We start from the raw sequence: 21,603 nt of genomic DNA on the forward strand, positions 1-21,603 counted from the left end.
ATTTAGGAGACACAATACAACTAATCCCCAGATTAAAGAGTCAAAGTCTAGCCATATTTACTCAGTTTAGAAATAGTTTTTAATCGTCTAAGCAACGTGGATACTATAAATTGATAGTCCTATTAACAGTAGGATCCTTTGTTAGCAAGGAAAGTTGTTAAGCTAAAACATTGTGATCAGTTTAAGGGGCAAAGAGTAGAGGGAGGACATGCTCTGCATCTCTTCATTTCCTCTGTCCATGTATAAGAAATATATAAGGTTATTGTTGTTTACTTGATATGATGTATTCAGACTATTTTTGGATCCTGTCTATGACTACTTAATGTGCTTCTTTACTGGGGCTTGATAAGTTTGCTAACTTGTCTTTTCTCTTAGCTGAGTGTCTGCATCAGTCCTTGACTCAACATAGTACACACAACAGAATTTTCAATTAGAAATGATCAATTAAAAAGAAAAGGTACTCATCTAGATTAATTTCTATTTATAATGTATGATAAATGATTTATCAATGTTATCACATGAATACTTGAAATTTCCTTATATACTTTAAATTTTCCCTAATTCTTATGTAGCTGTCCCATGCCATGCCCAAAAATGGCCAAAACAAATCAGTCCTGCCATCTCATAAACTTGGGGTAACATAGCTTTAACACAACAATTCTCAAATTAATCACATTACTTTTTAGAAAATGCCTTTTTACGAAAACCAAGGATTTCAGAATTTAACATTTAAATTGTTTCTAAATCTATTTATTGATAACAATAAGATTAGATGTACTAGACATCAGTACAAATTGTTCTCTAACACTTCCTAAACATTAATCCAATGCAAACCATAGTTTCCATTTCTGAACCCTCAACGGAAACAGGAAAAAAGCTATGTAAATGTTTGCAAAATTAAGTTCCAAATTCTAAGCTATTGTCGCACTCATACGAATCAGTCAATAAAAGACAACTTTTTCAAAATATTGATGTCCAGGGCTTTGGCAGTTGATGTTTTGGTGACCCATTTTAGTCTGATTGTGAAGATTCAACTAAGGATTTGGGAGGTTTCTACCACATTCAATGGTCACTAAATAAATTGAGAGAAGGTTAGTCATATACATGCAACTTCACTGGAACTGTCAGTGCATGAGTATTTTCACATGTTTGATCAAGCTTTTGTATTTAAACATAATCACTATGGAGAAATGCATTTTCAATATATCTCTCAAGTTTGTTATAGGTTATACATGTCTCTATAAATCGGAGAACCTTGAACATATTGTGTAAGAAATTTGTAGTAATAAGCTAGAAAAACACAAAATTTCATTTTATAGTTAAATATAAACATTATATATGGGTTGAAAAAATGAGGGCTTAGTTTAGGTGATGAACCTCTACTTTCCAATTTAATTTTTTCTTATGAACGGGCAATTTCTATAATTGAAATTTAATTATGTTTAGAAAAAAAATTGTTTCTAGTTCAATATTTTCAGAGTCAATATGTAAAACTTTGGCATTACCTTCCAAACTGTGTTGTTAAACAAGATTGAATCCTTCTTTAATAAATCTTCAAGTTGGTCCATTTCAGCCTTCACATTTTTTATTACTTTCACCATTCCACTGTCTATATTTGGGTCTAGGAAGCACTTCCTCTCAATTGCATCCTTTGCTATCTCCTTCCACATAGATTCAGTTTTAATAAGCATGGAGCCATTTCCAACAATCCAAAGACAGTATCTGTACATCGACACCATAATAGCATCATATAAGTTTATTTTAATGATGATGAAAGGATAAAACGTCTTTGTGAGGATAAAAGCAACTAATGGAATAAACCAAAGAAATTACAGACTACCATTTACCAAAAGAAACAAAAATAGAAAACAAGTACCGTGCACGTGTTAAAGCAACATTTGCACGTCTCCGATCTGAAAGAAAGCCAATTTTGTTGGTTCTAACAGTGGAAATTATGATGACATCCTTTTCTCCACCTTGAAAGCCATCCACAGATTTGACCTCAACATCAATGGCATTCATCCATTCATTCTTATTCATTAGCTTACTCTCCAAGTATCTTACTTGAGCACTGTAAGGTGATATAACACCTATACTGATTCTCAACCCTTGTCTGGCAGCACAAACTGATTTAATGTTTAAAATTAGAAACGCATATTTCAAATTTCCCTTATATTGATAATATACTTGAGCACTGTAAGGTGATATAACACCTATACTGATTCTCAACCCTTGTCTGGCAGCACAAACTGATTTAATGTTTAAAATTAGAAACTCATATTTCAAATTTCCCTTATATTGATAATATACTTTTTCCTAGTCGCTTATCAATAGTGGAAATAAATTATCACCTGTTTTATGCTTTTAACATTTAAAACTTAATTCTCAAACATTATTCAGATAGATTTTTGGACGTATGTAAAGAAAATAATTAAAAAACAAAATGACTTCTTAAAATAAGTCGTATGAACTGTCAAGTAAGACAGATATTATATATTGATTATATTTTGAAAAATTCAAAATGTTTTTTTTGAGAGTGGATAGCAATTACTAAATACTGTTAGCATATTAGTCATACACTAGAAATTAAGATATATAAGATTAGTCAAAGCGAAGGACAGCAAAAATTTGAGGCTTTAAATAGTCTTTACTGCCTGATAGATTATAATGTTTGACTACTTCGTTCAAAGGCATTTATTTGACATGAATATAATGCAAGTTATAACTAAAAATGTAATTTACACACACCCAATGTGTCTTCCCAATACAGAAATCAATACAACATTTACATACTTGAGTGATAATCACACATTTCTCACAAACTACATTCATTCTTCTAACATCTGTTATCATCCTTTCTATATATTATATAGATAGTACATCCTTCCTATACCTAGCTATAATTGGTGAGAATTAAAAGCATGGGTTCCTCGAGAAAAATATTAAGTTGCATTGGTAGTTTCTTCAATCCACTTAGTAATACTGTAATACCCATTCTGTTGTAATACCACTTAGTAGTTCCCTGTGGTGCTGGGCCTGTTTACAAAGAATTACCCTTTTGTATGGAAAACACTTAACTTCAATAACGAAAAGTGTTGTTTTTGATAGGTTTCTTCTCAAAAGTGTTTCTCGGGGTACATCTCTGTACACTGCCCTTATTTATTTTGACTAAATCTAAAACTATTTTAGCGTTGTTTCTCTTTCCGTGGGTTCGTTGGTATCATTTCTAGAAGTTTGGTGCAAATTTGATGCCAGAATTTTGATTATACAATATTGAGATTGAAAATTTTAAGGATAGCTAAATATGAATTTATGTCTGAGTATAAACCCCAACATTATATAGGAAAATAATAGTCAGAAATCAATAAGGTAAAAAGGCCAATATAGTTGTGCCTTTCAAAGGCAATTTTGCTGAATGTCTCAAGGGAAGCCATGCTGGAGGCCTGTAACAGTTGAAAGGATGCATCTCTGTATGAAACAAGTCTTGGAAAAAAAAAAAGTTCTTCGTAGGAGGTTACACTCTTGAAGGATGAATGATGGTGAAGACCATTTGAATGCCGTCAGCTTTAATTTTCCTCATGGAAGACCATGTAGTTAGCATAATAATCAATATAAATTCTTGCCACTCAGCACAATGGTCGGTAGTTTTTAACAATCATCGACAATTTTATATACTTCTGTAATCTATTGTAAACGAGAAAGGGTACTGCATGTATCGGCACTCCCTAAATGAAACGCATAAACATTTTTAAATATCATCATGCGAATTACTGGTGTGAAACTTTAATAGCTTTATCTGTTTTGTTTATTCAATTTGTTGTCTGTAAATATTGTGTAGCCGACAGAATGTTGTTGTCAGTTAATATTGTGTAGCCGACGGGTAGATTAGGATTGTCATGTAACCGACGAACCCCTTCGGGAAGGTTTGGCAGGAAGTATTTATACCCCGTCTAGTTTCATTGTAATGATCATCAGAAGCATAATGTAATGTTTTGGCGTATGCAAATAATATACGGAGTTCTACTATTCGCGTTCCTATTGTTTGTATGCATTAATCTAATTTACCCGTACGGTAAACATTTGACACCGTTGCCCTATGAACCTGGAAGGAGGGAGGAATGAAGCTTAATGCCAAATCAGCTTAACAAGGATCGAAATAAGATAAAGGTAAAAGATGGAATATGTAATGCACAAGAAAATTTAATTTTGGCACAGCCAGCCGAACACAAAAGGAGGTTCCAGAAGATTGCCGACGGACACAGAAGCATGGAAGAATTGTTGGAGGAGACTCAACAGCAGGTGTAGTTGGTGGAAGAAGCAAAGGAGGAGTTTTTGAATTTGTATTCGCCGAGGGAAGAGAATCAACTCGCACAGCTCGAAGTGCCGAGAGAGCAAGAGCGTGGAGTGAACTCTTCGTCCAAGATACACTTCCAAAAGGGACAACTTTAGAAAATCCTTCTTCACCAAAGTTCGCAGCTGTTGCGACCACCGGTGTGGGAGTGCAAACTGCCGGTGTGGGAGAACAGACCGCCGGTGTGGGAGTGCAGATCCTTGGTGTGGGGGTGAACAGTGCCAATGTTGCAGGACCGAACAGCGCCCATGCACAAAATCCAATAGTGATGGCGAGACCAAAGGAAAAGTTGCCTAAGTTTGATGGCGATGGTATGGCCGATCCGATCCGACACTGTAAAACATGCGAAATGATCTGGAGGGCGAATGGCATAGCTAATACAAACGAATGGGTTCAACAATTTTCGACAACCCTACGAGGTATCGCAATTGATTGGTCGCCGATGCAGATCCCCAGAACTTAACCACTTGGGATAACCTAAAGGAGTTTAGGGCGGAATTTCAACTACTCTACGATGACAACGAAATTGTAGCAGAGATATACAATACAAGACAAGGGAAAAATGAAACAACCCAAGTCTATGCCAGGAAGTTGAAGGGACTTGTTCAACAAAATGGAGAATAAGCTAGCTGATGGATTACAGAAAAGGTGGTTCATTGAAGGCTTACGCCCAAAATTGCACAAGAAAATGAAGATCGTGCCGCCATTGTGATACACTGCAGCGTACAACCGGGCACTGAACCTGGAAAGTGAGCAAAAGACGAAAAAGAAGAAGAAGAAGAGTAGCTCCTCTGAATCAAACGATGATGCATCCTCGGAAGAAGAAAGTAGCGATGAGGAAAATAGCAACAAAAAGATCCGAGCCCTCCAGAAGGACATGATCCGGATGATGAAGGAATTCAAGAACATGCAGAAAGAAACAAAGGGAAGCGAATTATGGTACACGGAATGTAAGGCAAAAGGTCACACAAAGGGCTCCTATCCAAAAAACCAGTTCTGGGACATTTGTCAGATCATGGGACATTCCACAAAAGAATGCCCCTTCAACATGAAAACGAAAGGGCCTCAACAGGTGTTCCTCGCACAGGAGGCTTCCGCAGGGAGCGGGAATACAAGCACGGAGGGTGCCACGTCCGGAGGATACAGGAATAATAGATGCGGGCAAAACAATAACAATAACAATACCAACAGAAGTCGAAATCCAGTATGATGCGAACGGACGGCCGATCATACAATGCCGAGCTTGTAATTTGTGGGGGCACTTTGCCCGGGAGTGTCCAACAGCAAATACACCCAAACTATTATGCAGATGGTGCGGACCGAGTGATCATGAAGATGCCAAGTGCCTAAAATCTAGAGTAAACTTGATCACTGTCGGAGCGGATGAAGAGGTTCTCGCAATTACACGAAGGCAAGCAAAAGTGTACTTGGACCCAGCAGAAGAAAAGAGGAAACTGGGGGAAGTGCGGGCGAAGATTGAAAAGGCATCGTAGGCGGAGACCTCTCAGCTGAAAGACACCATCGGCACCTTGGTAAGGAACGCCGCGGAACAAAACATCGTACGGCAGATATTACAAATTGAGGTACCCGTCAAAATAGGCGATCTGTTGCTCACAATGCCTCAGCTCCGACTGACACTCATAAATATCACGCCAACTGCTAAGTTACCAGGAGAACCAAGAAGAGGGAAGGAAATTGTCGCCGGTGGAGAAGACACAATGTTGTTAGCCCTCACATCCGAACGACATCCGGCGGTTGTCGAGATGGGGATTCTAGGAAATGTGCTGACGGACACAATTGTCGACGGAGGGTCTGGCGTGAATGTCTTACCCGAGGATACCTAGAAGAGGTTGCGACAGTCGACACTGTGGCCACCTACATTCAAGTTGTTGACAACGGACCAACACGACATTAAACCTCTTAGCATCTTGATGGCACAACCGGTGACGATTGGCACACAACCATTCCTGCTCGACTTCGTTGTGATTCCGCTGAAGAGAAAAGGATACGATGCCATTTTGGGCCACGGATGGCTTATTCAAGCCAAAGTTAAACATGATTGGAAGAAAAACACTTTATCACTTGAAAGCAAAGGGCAGAAATTCGTCATTGATTTGCACACCCAGATGGTGGGGGAAGAAGCTTTGTCATCAGATTCTGAAGAAGAAGATGAAGGGAGGCAACGTATGGAACCAGATCAAGAGGGAGTCCTACGGTTGGAAGGAGGATCAACAGATGACAATTTGGATTCTGTCAACGGCCTTTTTCACTGGTAGATAGAGGACTAGGAACTCTTTCCGCGCTGTAATATGTTAAGGATCGACGAAGATGAGAAAGGAGAAGAAAATGAAAGTTTGAAGGAATACAGAGAAGCGAAAGAAGGGAAGGCAGTTATGGCTGAAGCTGTGGGGAGGAACATACAATATGAACCCAGTAAAAGGAAAGATCCCAGTACACAGTGAACGGACCATGCAGAAAGAAAAAAATACACCACACCACGAAATTAGCAGAAAGGTGTCGACAACAAAGAAATAAACTAGATAGGCAACGACTACAGGCACAATGGGCCACAGAGGTTACACAAAACAGGCGAAAGACTTCTTTTCTAAAAAGTGCAAACCAAGTTGGAGGCAAGAGTTCTTTTTAAGAAAGTTGTACCACAGGTACTGGATCCGGATCAAAAGATAAATATGTTGCGATGTCCTCCACAAAGGGGGGGAGTAGGCTTAATTTTAGTAAATTTGGGTACACATCAGCATCCGATGCCATCTCTTCAAATGATTCATCCAGTTCTCGATTCTTTAAGCCTTTGACCAAAAGGAGGATGGATGCAGGTAGGAGTGTCCCTGATGGCTATGATTCAGTAAGGACTCAACATAAGGGGAAGGAGCCGGTGGCAAGCAATACAGTCCACCAGTTTTGCAAAGAAGTTTCATGGACAAGATGTGTGGTTGCGGACACTGTGTCCCGCAGACTGTTCCGCGGACACGTGTCCCACGAACGCCTTGCCACGGATACAAAATGTTCCGCGGATGCATGGCCGCGGACACCTAAGTCCACGGACTCTTGTGCCTGTAGTAGGATTTCCGCACACGATGTTAGATCTTCGCAGGAGGTGTTTAAGATTTCCATGGTCGATGGTTTAAATTTCGTGGGATATGTCTCTTCTCCAAATGGTGTTTGAAGGTCTCGTGAGTTATGTTCCAACCTTCCACGTGCGTATGTTTTAAGGCTCCACGGGTGATCCCCTATCTCCCGTGGATTGTCTTTAGCTTCAAAGGCAAAAGCATCAGAGTACTTGGGAGTGATAGAGAGGCAGAACAAATGAAAGAGGCACATCAACGAACGAGCTGAGCAAACAAAACAAAACAAAAAAAAGACGACAGATTGGAACACTTCGGAATGAGTAATGCATTATGCCAAAGCGAAGGGTAGACATAAGCAATTGCCAAAAAGAGTGTGGAATCGAAAGAAAATGACAGAAATAGTGTGTTCCATGCAATTTTGTGTGAATTTCGAAGTGCTAATTTGGTCTTGGCGGCAAGGGGCGTTGCCCCTAGACCCCCAGTCGTTGCGGATATTAGTCGTGGGAAGTGTGACAAGTTGATGAGACCTAGAGCTACTATAGGCATGGAGTGTCTGTGTACTAGAGGCACTTGGAATAGGTGTTGGACGTGAGGCTATCTTGGTGGATGCAAAGAGAGCTCATGAGGAGTTGATCATCCAGTTGAAGGCAGTTCAGCAACACTTGACTCAGGGTACCCAGGAGTTGGAAGCAGAGAAAGTAGCACGAGTGACTATCAGGCTCAGCCAGATCAAGCAGACAGTATTGTGTTAGCAGAGGGTACAAATGCATCATGGGTTGGAGACCAGTTTGTTGCAGGCACGAGACGAATGTGAGAGTGATGTAACAGAAACAGATCTATCTTGTTGTAGTTAGTCAGTTAATATATTTTGTTTATTTGTCTTAGATATTTTGCAATTGTCGTCCAGAGACGACTTTTTCTTTTAGGGGGGATGATGTCGTTTGTAAATATTGTGTAGCCAACAGGATGTTGTCGTCGGTATATATTCTGTAGTTGACAAGTAGATTAGGATTGTCATGTCGCCGACGGACCCCTTCGGGAAGGTTCGGCGAGAAGTATTTATACCCCGTTTGGGTTCATTGTAATGATCATCAGAAGCATAATGTAATGTTTTGGCATATGCAAATAATATACGGAGTTCTGCTATTCATGTTCCTATTGTCTGTATGCATAAATCTAATTTATGCGTACGATAAACACAATTGCATTCCAAACTCATTGAATGGATGTGGTATATATATAGCATCGCACATGAATTTAATGAGAGAAAACGTATTCTATAGGAACCAGTAGAACACACAAATCAATATCGAGATAAATGACCTTTTCTAATATGGATTTATACGTTCTACTATATACTCAGCATTCACTACTTCAAAGGCTGCCATAGGGTTTGCGGCAGTTAAAGCAAGAATTTTGAAATCTAGTTTATAAGAATACTATAAAATTTGTTTCAGTCAAAAGCGGCTTAATGCTTTTCATTAGAAGCTTGTTTTATTTTCTTTCCCTATGAAATCAACAATAAGGACATGTGTGCATTCATATTTCAGGCTTCACTGTTTATTTCTTATTTACAGTTTGCATGTGTTCTGATTGTTAACGGACTCTCTTTTTGTTTTGCGACCCTTTGTCACGTGGGTCTTTTGTTCCCATTCATTTAGCATTGACGGCTTGGCAAGTGTCTATGCAGCCATCAGAAATTGCATATTTTACATCATGACATGACATGGTGTCATACTTAGAGAAGCTCGCCCAATGTTGGATATGTGTTGACATTTGATGAGTTGGCACTTGTTGTCGCAGACATCCATATTTTGTGATATTTTTGAACCATAGTTCATCATTTTGTGGCACTACTCTGTCATCGGTTTGGAACTGTTGTTCCGTGAGTTTTTCCAACCTATGTCGAGTTCAGCATTGGTGAGAAAACCCGTGAATATCCAGCCATAAATTTAGATAGTTGTGTAAAAAAAATTTCACAATTTTTCAAAAAAAGAACTGTCTCCTTGATATGATTGGAGAAATTTGTAGCTGCATTGCCACCAATGCTGAATAGGTGGAGAATCGCTTTTAGTTTTCAATCTAGAAGCTTGGTTAGATAATCTAAAAGCTTGGCTAGATAAAACCAAGGGGGAGGTGTTAGAATCTGATAAGATTAATAACCCAAAAAACTAGTGCAAAGAATAAACATCTAAACTATGAATGCGAATGATACGAAATCAAAATAGCATTATAAAGTTAGTCTCCAAGAGAGTAATGCAAATGCTGGAAGCAAAATAGCATTAAGAGGATGCAAAAACAAGAGATGCAAATACAAGCTAAGTAGCATGCTTATATAGGCTAGGAAGAGGGAGGAGATGGCAACACCAACCAATAAGGAGCAACCATCTATCGGACTAAAAATAGCAAAGTATCTTCCCAAGATAGCGAATGGATGCTCACATGTAGGAAGGTGACATCTCATGTAATGTCCCATTTTTAGCATTTATAGCATGATGTTGTCGTTAGCCTATTTCCCCACGGTCCCGTAGGCTAACCAGGACATTAAAGGGGCTTAGAGGCTATTTGGCCTAGATAGTTTCAGTTGCAAGTCTTTCTGAGGGGTTTTGAGGCAACTTTGGGCATACTTACTATTTATAGTAAGTCATCTTAGACATGGTTGGATATCCAATGGCAACGGTATGTTGATGGTAATTGTTTAAAACCGACAAGAAGACTAGTTTATCATTGATAAGATTTGTTATGCATTGATAAAGCTATTTTATAAAGTTAAATTTAAATATTTAACTTTATTAATGCATAGACTATAGTTTGTGGGAAATATTTAAATTAAAAGAGTCTCCTTTATTTTATAACACATTGGAGACATAAGTACATAAAGGGAGTTATGTTTTATCCCACATTGAGAAAACGAAGGATGGAGCTCTTGTCAGAACACTATAAAAGAAATAGAAGAGCTTCTTTTAAGCATGGTTGGAAATATCAAAGAAATTGAGAAATTTTTTGGACATTATGTCTCAATAGTTTGAAGGACGAAATCCCTTCAAGCTGGAAATCTTGACGCCATTGAAAGATATGGTCTTGAGATTCAACATAGTAGCAATCCGAAAAAGCAGATACGAAAAAGCAGCCCGAAAAGTGGAACCGAAAAAAGCAAGCTGAAAAAGCGGGTACGAAAAAGCAGCCCGAAAAAGAAGAACCGAAAAAACAGGCCGAAAAAGCAATTCGAAAAAAGCAAAGCAGAAGGGGCAGCATTGAAGGAAATTATTACAGCCATCTACAACCAGGTTCTTTTGTTCGTATTGCTTTTTAGGGTGTTATAAGCTTTCAGTTGTAAGTGTGCATTATACCAGCATTATCATTTGTAATCCATGTAAATGCCAAAGTCTTGGCCATATTTCATGAGCATTGTAATTTTCATTGCAATTAAGAAGATAATAGTTGCTAGTGTCATTTAAGCAATTTAATATCATTATTTATCAGCTAGTTAATTTGCATACCAACTGTTTGTAAAAATGTCAGTTGGTTGTAAGTGTTCATTTCTCATGCTTAGATCATATATATGCACTGAATATTGTCAAAATTAGTAGCACACTCACGTTAGGTCATTATGTAGTCCATTTGGAGTCTTCTAACACAAGTTTCTCATTGATGCAAATTGAAAAAAGAGTAATTTAAAGCCAGCTGGAATACTATATCAGTCATACGTCCCTTGCATGTGAATTGTTTGATGAAATTCCTTGAGCTTTCATCAGCATTTTTTGAGAGCAGATTTGAGGAGGGTCATTACAGTGGTATCAGAGCTTGCTTGCAAAGTGTTTGACGAAATGTCAAACAACTGAAGTATAAATATTTTTGGTGTTTGAAGAAGTTATAACCTATTGGGGTTATTACAGTGGTATCAGAGTGGTTTCCTACCATCCTGTGGAGGTCTTATTGGGAATTTGGATTAGCCAGATAGAGAGAAAAATGTTTGACAAAATGAATGCCAGTCCAGATCAAGCAAAGGAAAGATTCTTACAGTTATTAGACACCTTAGCACAGGGACAACGATCAGCAAAGCAGAGAGCACAGGAACAAAGTCAGAGATTGGAGCTTATGATGTAGATGATGGCTCGTCAAATGGGGTTGAATGCTAACGTAGGTGGAGGAAATAATCAGAATGGTAATAATCAGAATGGTAACAATCAGAATGGGAATAATCAGGATGGGACACATAATGGAGGTGAACAAGTTGGGAACAATTTCGGTCATGCACCCCAACAAGCTAGGACAGTGAGTTCGAGGCCCATGATTCCCACATTTCCTCCTAGAGCTCCAAAGCGGCCCATACCAGAGCCCCAAATCACTGATAAACAGGACCAGCTGAGGAGAGATTGGAAAGCCGGAGGTCCAGATTTTACTGCTGCAATTACCTTTAGGGAGTATATAGATGTGCGGATGAAGCATATGCCTCGTGGACATGACAAGAACCAGAGCTATGAGCTACGGAAGAAAGTAGGGAAACTTCAATTACCATATTATGATGGCTCGGGGAAGTCTACAGCAAGAGCTTGGGTTCAAAAGCTTGATACATACTTTCAAATGAACCCTATGCCTGCGGAAGAAGCTATTAAGTATGCAGCAATTCACCTGGATGGGTTAACACACAAGTGGTGCCACCATGGTATGGTCACTATGGGTCATGCACACATTACCTCATATGTGGAGTTTACGAAGAGACTGATTGAACGCTTTGATAGGCCTAAGGATCATACCTTCCCTATGACAGGCAAAAACTTGTATGAGGAGTTTAACAGACATGCAGATTCAATACAAGGAGACTTTAGCACATCTTCAGGTAATGGTTTATTTGCATCATCTTCACAGGCAGAAGGGGTTTCAGATGTTGTGCAGGTTGAGCCAGTTGCATCAAAAGGTGATATCATAGGCACACCGGATTGTGTGATTGACACAGATAGTGATTCCAGTACAGTTGGGCTGGATGAAGTTACAGTAGTTGAGGATACTGTCATGTTTGAGGATAGTACAGTTGATCAAAAGTGAGCATTCGGGACTTTGCAGAAAGTGAGTATCAGGCACAGTTGGATGCTTCTTCACATGAGATAGAGGCTAGTAGCTCTTTACTTGGTTTGGCACACCCGCTAAAGACAAGGGACAAGAATATTGTCATAGCTTTATCTCATCATGACAGGATACATGGATTGATTGAGAATCACACTTGGATGATTCAACTGCAGGAGAGACAAAAAGGAGTCACAACAGGTTCTTCTTGTGACGACTTACAATAGATCAAGGAAGGCATGGAGGCAATGAAGTTAAGTTACATACACCTACTTTCAAATCGCAATCATATCCTTAATCTTGCAAGGATCTATTTAGATGCAGTGAAGAAGGAGGAGAAGGAGGTTGACCGGTTTTTTCATGAGCTGGAGGATACTCGAAATTCCTTGGTGTGTACTCAGTTGGCTCTCCAGGATTCTGAGAGACATGTGGACGAGCGTTGTCTTGAGGTGAGTTCAGTTTGGAAGTTAGCGCATATAGCAGCGACTCAGTTTCCTTTTACAGTCAGGTCACATATTGATGATGATATGAGTACGTCTAGCATTCACACTCCGGATTCAAAGACTGTAGACAGGTGCGTGAAGTCAGTTGGTATTGTTCACATTACTCAGGTGAGAAGTTTACTTGAATTGCCAGTTGGTTTCCATTCATGGATTAGATGTTGGGATCCTTATCTTAGTACTTGGGATCATTTTGACCGGAGATATTTATCATTCTTTGGTAGTAGTATCTATTGCACCATCATGGACTTTATTAGTAGCTTGCCAGGTGTAGTTCTCATCCATGCCAACAGCTTGTTTGATGCTGGATTTAGTTTTTACACACCTGTGTTGGGCATTGTTCATATATGCAGTCGACCATTCTTGTTGGAATGGGTTAATGATCTCTCAGATATGACAGAGTTTACAGAAGAGTCCCAAGATCTGAGTATTACAGATGATAGTTATTCTAAGGTTACTCCTTTGGACAGTGTACTAGGGATAGAGTATAGGAGTGCGACCAGTCGGCACAATCATGTGTCTAGTCAGCTGAGAGTTTGCGAGTGAGACATTTCTATCGCTTGCGAGCATTTCGATGCTGCTCGTCAGTTGTTAGCAGTTTATGGATGGGGTTCTCCTGCTAGTGATGAGCAAGGAAGCAATTATCTTTCCTTGACAGAGATCCACTCTTTATGGGAGGCTATCCGAATTCTGAGACAGAATTATATGCAATTGGTAGCCGATAGAGATTATCTTATGGAGTGGAGCAGTACAGCATATGACGCATTATTGGTCAAGGAAGATGAGGTGAGTAAGCTTACTCAACAGCTCGAGGTGACTCCTAAGTTTCTTGAGAGTACACAGTTGGCTTTCAAGGAGTCACAGTTTCATTTAGCTAAAGTGACCATGAAGTTAGAACGACTTCAATCTTTACCAGATTCTGTACAATCACGGACCGTGGTGTCTGGTGATCCGCGGATGTCCATGGTCGAGGTTGATAGAGCCAATGGAGATGAGGATATATCTGCCCACGACACTAGTATTGGCATATTTGGTCCGTTTCCACTGGAGGCAAGTTCAACTAAGTTGGGCGCTGCAACTGAGCATTGTGATATGTTTGACTTGGAGGGCACAGCAACTAGTGATGTTGTTGATTCTGCACTCTTGGCTATATCATCCTCTGACTTAGTTGATGATCAGTCACAGTTAGTTGTATCACGTCTGCAAGATGAGTCTTTGACTGGGATTGGTTCTTTTTACCGGCATTATACTGCAGGATATGTTCATCGGTTTGCTTTTGATCCATGTGTTGAGGAGTTGATGGCAGATAGGTTTGGACTGGGCTCTCGTTTTTGCTATATACCGTGTAATGACTATTCACCATTAGTAGTGCATGGGTGTTATGGTTATGAGACAGTGGTCGATAATTTGCAGAGTTGTGTTAACTGCAGTAGATGTACAGTGTGTGGATTTTCTGTATTTTGTGCAGTTTCATGTGGGATTGGTCACCATTGTAGCAGAGTTGGAGTGTGCATTCCGCATAACACGCTGGGTTGTGTGGATGGTGTTTATTATGTTGACAATTTCGGTGATCTACTCTACTTGGGGTCTGATATTTTTAGAGTTTGTGCCTCGTGGGTTCCTGACTGTGGCAGTAGTGGATTTGGAGTTCAGTTGCACCGTGATTCACGATTCATTCATGGATTCCTCTTGGTGATTTTTCAGAGGTTGTTGCAGGAGCCTACGTTGACTGATAGCAATACAATTCATGACTACATTTGGGATCCAAGTGGAGTGACTAGTTTGTTGTTCAGCTATTGCTTGGGGACAAGCAATTTCAGGAAGGGTGGACTGGAATGTCCCCTTTTTAGCATTTATAGCATGATGTTTTCGTTAGCCTATTTCCCCACGGTCCCGTAGGCTAACTAGGACATTCAAGGGGCTTAGAGGCCATTTGGCCTAGATAGTTTCAGTTACAAGTCTTTCTGAAGGGTTTTGAGGCAACTTTGGGCATACTTACTATTTATAGTAAGTCATCTTGGACATGGTCGGACATCCAGTGGCAACGGTATGTCGATGGTAATTGTTTAAAATCGACAAGAAGACTAGTTTATCATTGATAAGATTTGTTATGCATTGATAAAGCTATTTTATAAAGTTAAATTTAAATATTTAACTTTATTAATGCATAGACTATAGTTTGTAGGAAATATTTAAATTAAAAGAGTCCCCTTTATTTTATAACACATTGGAGACATAAGTTACATAAAGGGAGTTATGTTTTATCCCACATTGAGAAAACGAAGGATGGAGCTCTTGTCAGAACACTATAAAAGAAATAGAAGAGCTTCTTTTAAACATGGTTGGAAATATCAAAGAAATTGAGAAATTTTCTAGAGATTATCTCAATAGTTTGAAGGACGAAATCCCTTCAAGCTAGAAATCTTGACGCCATTGAAAGATATGGTCTTGAGATTCAACATAGTAGCAATCCGAAAAAGCAGTCCGAAAAACAAGAACCGAAAAAAGCAAGCTGAAAAAGCGAGTACGAAAAAGCAGCCCGAAAAAGAAGAACCGAAAAAACAGGCCGAAAAAGTAGTTCAAAAAAAGCAAAGCAGAAGGGGCAGCATTGAAGGAAATTATTACAGCCATCTACAACCAGGTTCTTTTGTTCGTATTGCTTTTTAGGGTGTTATAAGCTTTCAGTTGTAAGTGTGCATTATACCAACATTATCATTTGTACTCCATGTAAATGCCAAAGTCTTGGCCATATTTCATGAGCATTGTAATTTTCATTGCAATTAAGAAGATAATAGTTGCTAGTGTCATTTAAGCAATTTAATATCATTATTTATCCGCTAGTTAGTTTGCATACCAACTGTTTGTAAAAATGTCAGTTGTCTGTAGATGTTCATTGCTCATGCTTAGATCATATATATGCACTGAATATTGTCAAAATTAGTAGCACACTCACGTTAGGTCATTGTGTAGTCCATTTGGAGTCTTCTAACACAAGTTTCTCATTGATGCAAATTGAAAAAAGAGTAATTTAAAGCCAACTGAAATACTATATCAGTCATACGTCCCTGGCATGTGAATTGTTTGATGAAATTCCTTGAGCTTTCATCAGCATTTTTTGAAAGCAGATTTGAGGAGGGTCATTACAGTGGTATCAGAGCTTGCTTGCAAAGTGTTTGACGAAATGTCAAACAACTTAAGTATAAATATTTTTGGTGTTTGAAGAAGTTATAACCTATTGGGGTTATTACACCTCACAACCATTCACCTAATAAGACATGCTTTATTAACCTAAGCGAGATTATTAAAATGTTAGAAAAACCTAGCAAAATAGGAAAAATAAAAAACTACACTAACACCCCCCCATAAGCGAAGCTTAGGTGGATGTAGAAATGGGTCCCGACAAGTCAAGTCTGATGAGGTACCCATGTACATAAGATTTCCCAAAAGAGAGAGAAAAGAGACCCCCCAAAAAAAGTCAGGACTCCGAGTGAGAGGAAGAGGGCTCCCCAAAAGATGAAGCATCCCGCACTCCCAACAAAGCTCGCAAATGAAGGAACTTGCTCTCAGTGAAGGGTTTGGTGAAGATATCAGCAACTTGCTCGGAAGTTAGACAATAGCAAAGGTCAATGACATGACCATGGATGAGCTCCCGGATGTAGTGCATGTGGACCTCTATGTGTTTGGTCCGTTGATGATGAACCAGATTCCTTGAGCTCTGAATGGCACTCTGGCTATCACAGAATATGACTGATGGCCATCTAATCTGGATACCAAACTCAATGAGAAGATGTTGAAGCCAAATGGCCTCAGTGGTGGCATTTACAGCCCCCCGATACTCAGCCTCAGTAGAAGATAGAGCAAAAGCAGACTGCTTTTTGCTCGACCAACAAACAGGACCTGACCCAAGTGAGAAGCTATACCCTGAAGTAGACTTGCGATCCTCAGAATCACCTGCCCAATCTGAATCTGTGTAGCCCACCAAATCAAGCTCAATACCTGCTGCGTAGTGAATCCCACAATTATGAGAACCCTAAATGTAGTGAAAGATCCGCTTGGCTGCTTTCCAATGCAGCTAATGGGGCTCCTGCATGAATCGAGAGACCTTGCCTATAGCATAGGAGATGTCAGGTCTCGTATGAGTCAGAGAAATGAGACTCCCAACAAGTTGGCGGTACAAAGTGCCATCAACAAGTGGAGAAGAACATTGAGCCTCAAGTTTGACTCCAGAAAGGAAGGGAGTCGGAGCAGGCTTACAGTCAGCCATATGAAACCTTGGGAGTAAATCTAGAGCATACTTGGACTGTGTGATGGTGATCCCAGAAGGAGATTGAAGGATCTCAATCCCGAGAAAGTAATGCAACAAGCCCAAGTCAGTCATCAAAAAACTCTCCTTAAGAGCCACTTTGACAGCCTTAATGGTGGGTGAAGAACTTCCTGTGATCAACAAGTCATCAACATACAAAACCAAAAATAGAAGTGAATCACCCTGTTATAAAATGTAGACATTAGGATCAAAATGGCACCGAGTGAACCCAACTGATAAAATGAAGGAGTCCATCTTGGCATACCAAGCCTGAGGAGCCAGTTTGAGGCCATAGAGAGACTTCCGAAGACGGCACACAAGTGAAGAATCCTGAAGGAAGCCCTATGGCTGCTCCATGTAGATCTCCTCATGAAGGTCACCATGAAGAAAAGCACTCTTCACATCCATCTGATGTACTTCCCAACGATTAGTTGTAGCAATGGCAAGAACAATTCGAATGGAATTCATTTGAGCAACTGGCGCAAAAGTCTCAGAGTAGTCAATCCCAGGAACTTGGGAGAATCCTTTGGCGACCAAGCGAGCCTTGTGTTTATCAACTGACCCATCTGCTACAAATTTTGTCCCATAGATCCACTTACATCGAACAAGTTTTCTTCCTTTAGGAAGAGGGACAAGATCCCAAGTGTGGTTCCTCATCAAGGAACTATACTCTTCCCACATAGTTGTATCCCACTAAGGAATACCAAAAGCCTCATGAAAGGACTGTGGATCTGAGGCAGTAGCAATGAAGACATGTGGAGCATCCTGGAATTGTGAACGAGTTCGCCTGGTGTCTGATGGATTCCCAACCCAATCACCTGCAGACTACAAGGTTTGTCTAGCTCAAAGTGGACAGGAAGATGGAGAATCTAGAGTGGAATCATTAACCTCTGAATGATGACTAGGAGAGGAAGGAGGTGAGTTCTCTGAATCACTTTCTGCATCAGAAGTAGAGGTAGAAGACTGGTCAGGTGAATCTGACTCATCAGAAGATCTGTCATGTATTCCAAGTGACTCTAATGTCAGGGTAGAAGGAGTTGGAGAAGTGATAGAAAGCGAGCTTGAAGATCCCTCCTCAAACTAAACACTCCTCTCAATGAATAACTCGTGTAGTAGGGTGGAGCAATCGATAACCCTTCACACCATCAGGACAACCTACAAATATGCAAAGTCTACTTTGCAGATCCAAGGCCTTACGTTTCTCTGTAGGAATGTGGGCCCATGCAAGGGAGCCAAAAACTCGAAAGTGCTTAACTGATGGTTTCCGACCGCTCCAAGCTTCAAAAGGAGTAACTCCCTTCAAGATTCGGTGAGGAACACGGTTTTGGATATAACAAACACAATTAATGGCTTCTACCCAATACTGTGGTGCAAGAGATCTAAAGTGAATCATACAATTTGCCATTTCCTTCAAGGATCTATTCTTTCGTTCTGCAACACCATTTTGTTGAGGATTGTATGGAACTGAATGTTGTAAATCAATCCCCTCTGAAGCGCAAAATCTTTCAAACCGATAGTTGACATACTCACCACCATTGTCTGTGCGCAAAACCCTGATGGCTTTCCCAAATTGCTTTTCTACAAAAATTTTAAAGTCTTGAAAATGATCAAATACCTCTAACTTCTGCTTGAGAAAGTACACCCATGTATATCGAGAAAGGTCATCAATGAATGTGAGGACATATCAGGCCCTACTAAAAGAAGGATGTTGAAATGGACCAGCCAAATCACTGTGAACTAACTCTAGTATCTGTGAAGCTCTCCATGCCTTACTTTTGTCAAACTTTTCCTTCGGATGCTTACCAAGAATGCAACCTTGGCACACACCTCCTGAGAATTGAACCGAAGGAAACCTTGTAACCATGCTCTGCTAGTTGAGCTGATGCAAATAGTGAAAGTTAAGATGGCCAAACCACTCATGCCATAATTTACTCACATCATTAGAGTGAGTGAGCAAAACAGATGAAGGAGGATCAGGAACAAAGTGAGAAAACAGATAGAGTCGTGACTGATGATCTGCTCTCCCAACTGCAACTACAGAATCACTATGCAACTCACGTATCTCCACTGAATCAGGAGTGAACTCAACCCGCTTGCCTGAACCTGTGTGAGTGATCTGGTATATTGATAGAAGATTGGTTGATAATGAAGGTACACAAAGAACATCATGGAATGTGCCATCCCCACATCAATAGACCCTCTCCCACACACCTCAACAGGAGTGTCATCACCCATCAAAATAGAAGGCATAGTACATGGCTCCAAGGATGCAAGTTCTTCCTTAGATGAAGCCATGTGGTGCGAAGCACCCGAATCAAGAACCCAAGTGGATGGTGAGGAAGCAACTGCAACAAGAGCCTTGCCCTTTCCTTTCCGTTTGTTGTTTTCTTTTGCCTTATTAGACTCTTCATTAGAACTTTGTTTGATAGACTCAGGAACACTAATATTATTCTTCTCAAGAATGTATGTCAAGTGATCAATTTGTTTCTTCAAACATTTATATTCATCATGACCGAGTCTTTTACAATAGGCACATTTAACCTTTTCTTTCTTAGGCTTATCGCCCTTAGAGGATGAGGTATCAATAGTTGCTTTTGAAGCAATTGGTATCTGATCCTTCTTTTCCTCACTATTATTTTGTTTCTCATCCTTACTATTGTTGTTACTACTTTGTCCTTTTTGTTCTTTTGTGCCTTGGTTGGCTGCTAAGGCACGTGACTTAGAGGACTTAAGAGTGCCCATCTGGATTAGCTTGTCCTGTTCTCGAGTGAGATTGACAGCAAAATCATCTAGAGATGGCATGGTGAATTGAGTACCAAGTGCACCCTTAGTAGCATAGAAGGTAGAGACAAACACAGAATATACTGAACTTAGCTTAGAGAATACTAAAAATCAGTTGTTCATCTTTCTTTTCAATTCCACATTGTTTTCACTGCAGCCTTAGTGATTTTAATTTGGTGAAGAAATCTTGGATTGTGTTGAAATTTCCTGGACTTAAACTAATTAATTCATTTTCCAACATATGACCCCTCATTGAATCTTGTGTGCCAAATAGTGTTTCTAGCTTTGTCCATACTTCATTTGGTGTATCCAAAGACTCAATGTGAAATAGCAAGTCAGGAGAAACAGACAAACACAATGTTCCATATGCCTCATCACATTTGTTAAACCACTTAGGCTTATCTTCATCTTTAGCAGGTTCAGTTTCAAGTCCCATAGTTGTCCTATTTAATCCAACTTTCCTTAAGTGAATTGGCATGCATGATTTCCACTCAAAGTAATTGTATGGAGTTAGGATGGGCATATTTGTTTGATCCATGATGAAGAAATGCTAAAAAGAAGAGAACACAACCACGACAATGCCCCCCCTTTTTACTCAATCAAAGAACCCCCCCAAAGAAATATGATTTGGCACTTTATTTTAGTGCGTTTACAACTACCACTAAAAAGAAATACTTGGTGGTCTTGATTTCAATGCATTACAAACCCTCATGAAGAGCATATGTTGAAAGTGAAATTTAGGCACAATAATCAAGGAAACAAATAGCACCACTGTGATCTACTCGAAAAATCATGCACTTTCAAAAAAAAAATCGCCTTGATACGAAGTCGTATGAGAAAGTTATGATCCTCTGAAGTTTCCAAAACGAGAACTGTGCATAGTTACGGCCAAGAATCTGCAATTTCTGGAAAATTTATGCATGAAAATCAAAAAACAACTCCACTAGTGGATAGAGCACAAAAAATAAGCCAAGGTCATAACAAGAATCGTCAAAATAGGAGTTCGTATGAGCAAGAACGAGACATTTGAAAACTGCGTTCAATTTTGCGACGGCCAAGGCTGTAGCTTTCCACACTCGATCCTGCAAAATATATAAATTGCATGCAAAATCTAAAAGATACCCAGATGGTTTTTCGGGGCTGCGAACAAAACCCAGAAAGCGTTTTTCTTGCTGATGTACAGAAGATGTTGCTGTAGTGTAAATCAAACGCCTTTAATAGTAAAAAACCTTAGTTACCGATTCGGGATACGAATCCGATTCGGGCACGTGAATCGGATCCGTGGATTCGTGATTTTTTTTTTTTCCCGATTAGGATTCGTGGAGGATTCGTGAATCTATATATATATATATATATATATATATATATATATATATATATATATATATATATATATATATATATATATATTTGATCTTGCCCAAGCCCCAACTAGTAATAGATATATATATATATATATATATATATATATATATATATATATATATATATTTATTTATTTATTTATTTATTTCTCTC

General features: G+C 39.5%; 1 protein-coding gene and 1 long non-coding RNA gene across 3 annotated transcripts in view; one reads left to right on the forward strand and one right to left on the reverse strand.

Annotated features, from left to right (window-relative positions):
* Window positions 1-21,603, forward strand: part of LOC149545897 (uncharacterized) — a 178,291-nt gene that overhangs the window by 119,509 nt on the left and 37,179 nt on the right. The window lies entirely within an intron of this gene.
* The window catches only part of LOC149545898 (uncharacterized), a 169,302-nt gene that overhangs the window by 118,246 nt on the left and 29,453 nt on the right, over window positions 1-21,603 (reverse strand). For both annotated transcript variants that reach the window (XM_089790872.1, XM_089790873.1), the window contains exons 5-6: window positions 1,877-2,126; window positions 1,506-1,722 (exon numbers count right to left, since the gene is read on the reverse strand). In XM_089790872.1, coding sequence (XP_089646998.1) covers window positions 1,506-1,722; window positions 1,877-2,126 — 467 coding nt within the window. The remainder of the gene's footprint in view (window positions 1-1,505; window positions 1,723-1,876; window positions 2,127-21,603) is intronic.

This window comes from Cupressus sempervirens, chromosome 7, assembly GCF_028749045.1.
Source record: "Cupressus sempervirens isolate cs-2001-9-10 chromosome 7, ASM2874904v1, whole genome shotgun sequence".
NCBI lineage: Eukaryota > Viridiplantae > Streptophyta > Pinopsida > Cupressales > Cupressaceae > Cupressus > Cupressus sempervirens.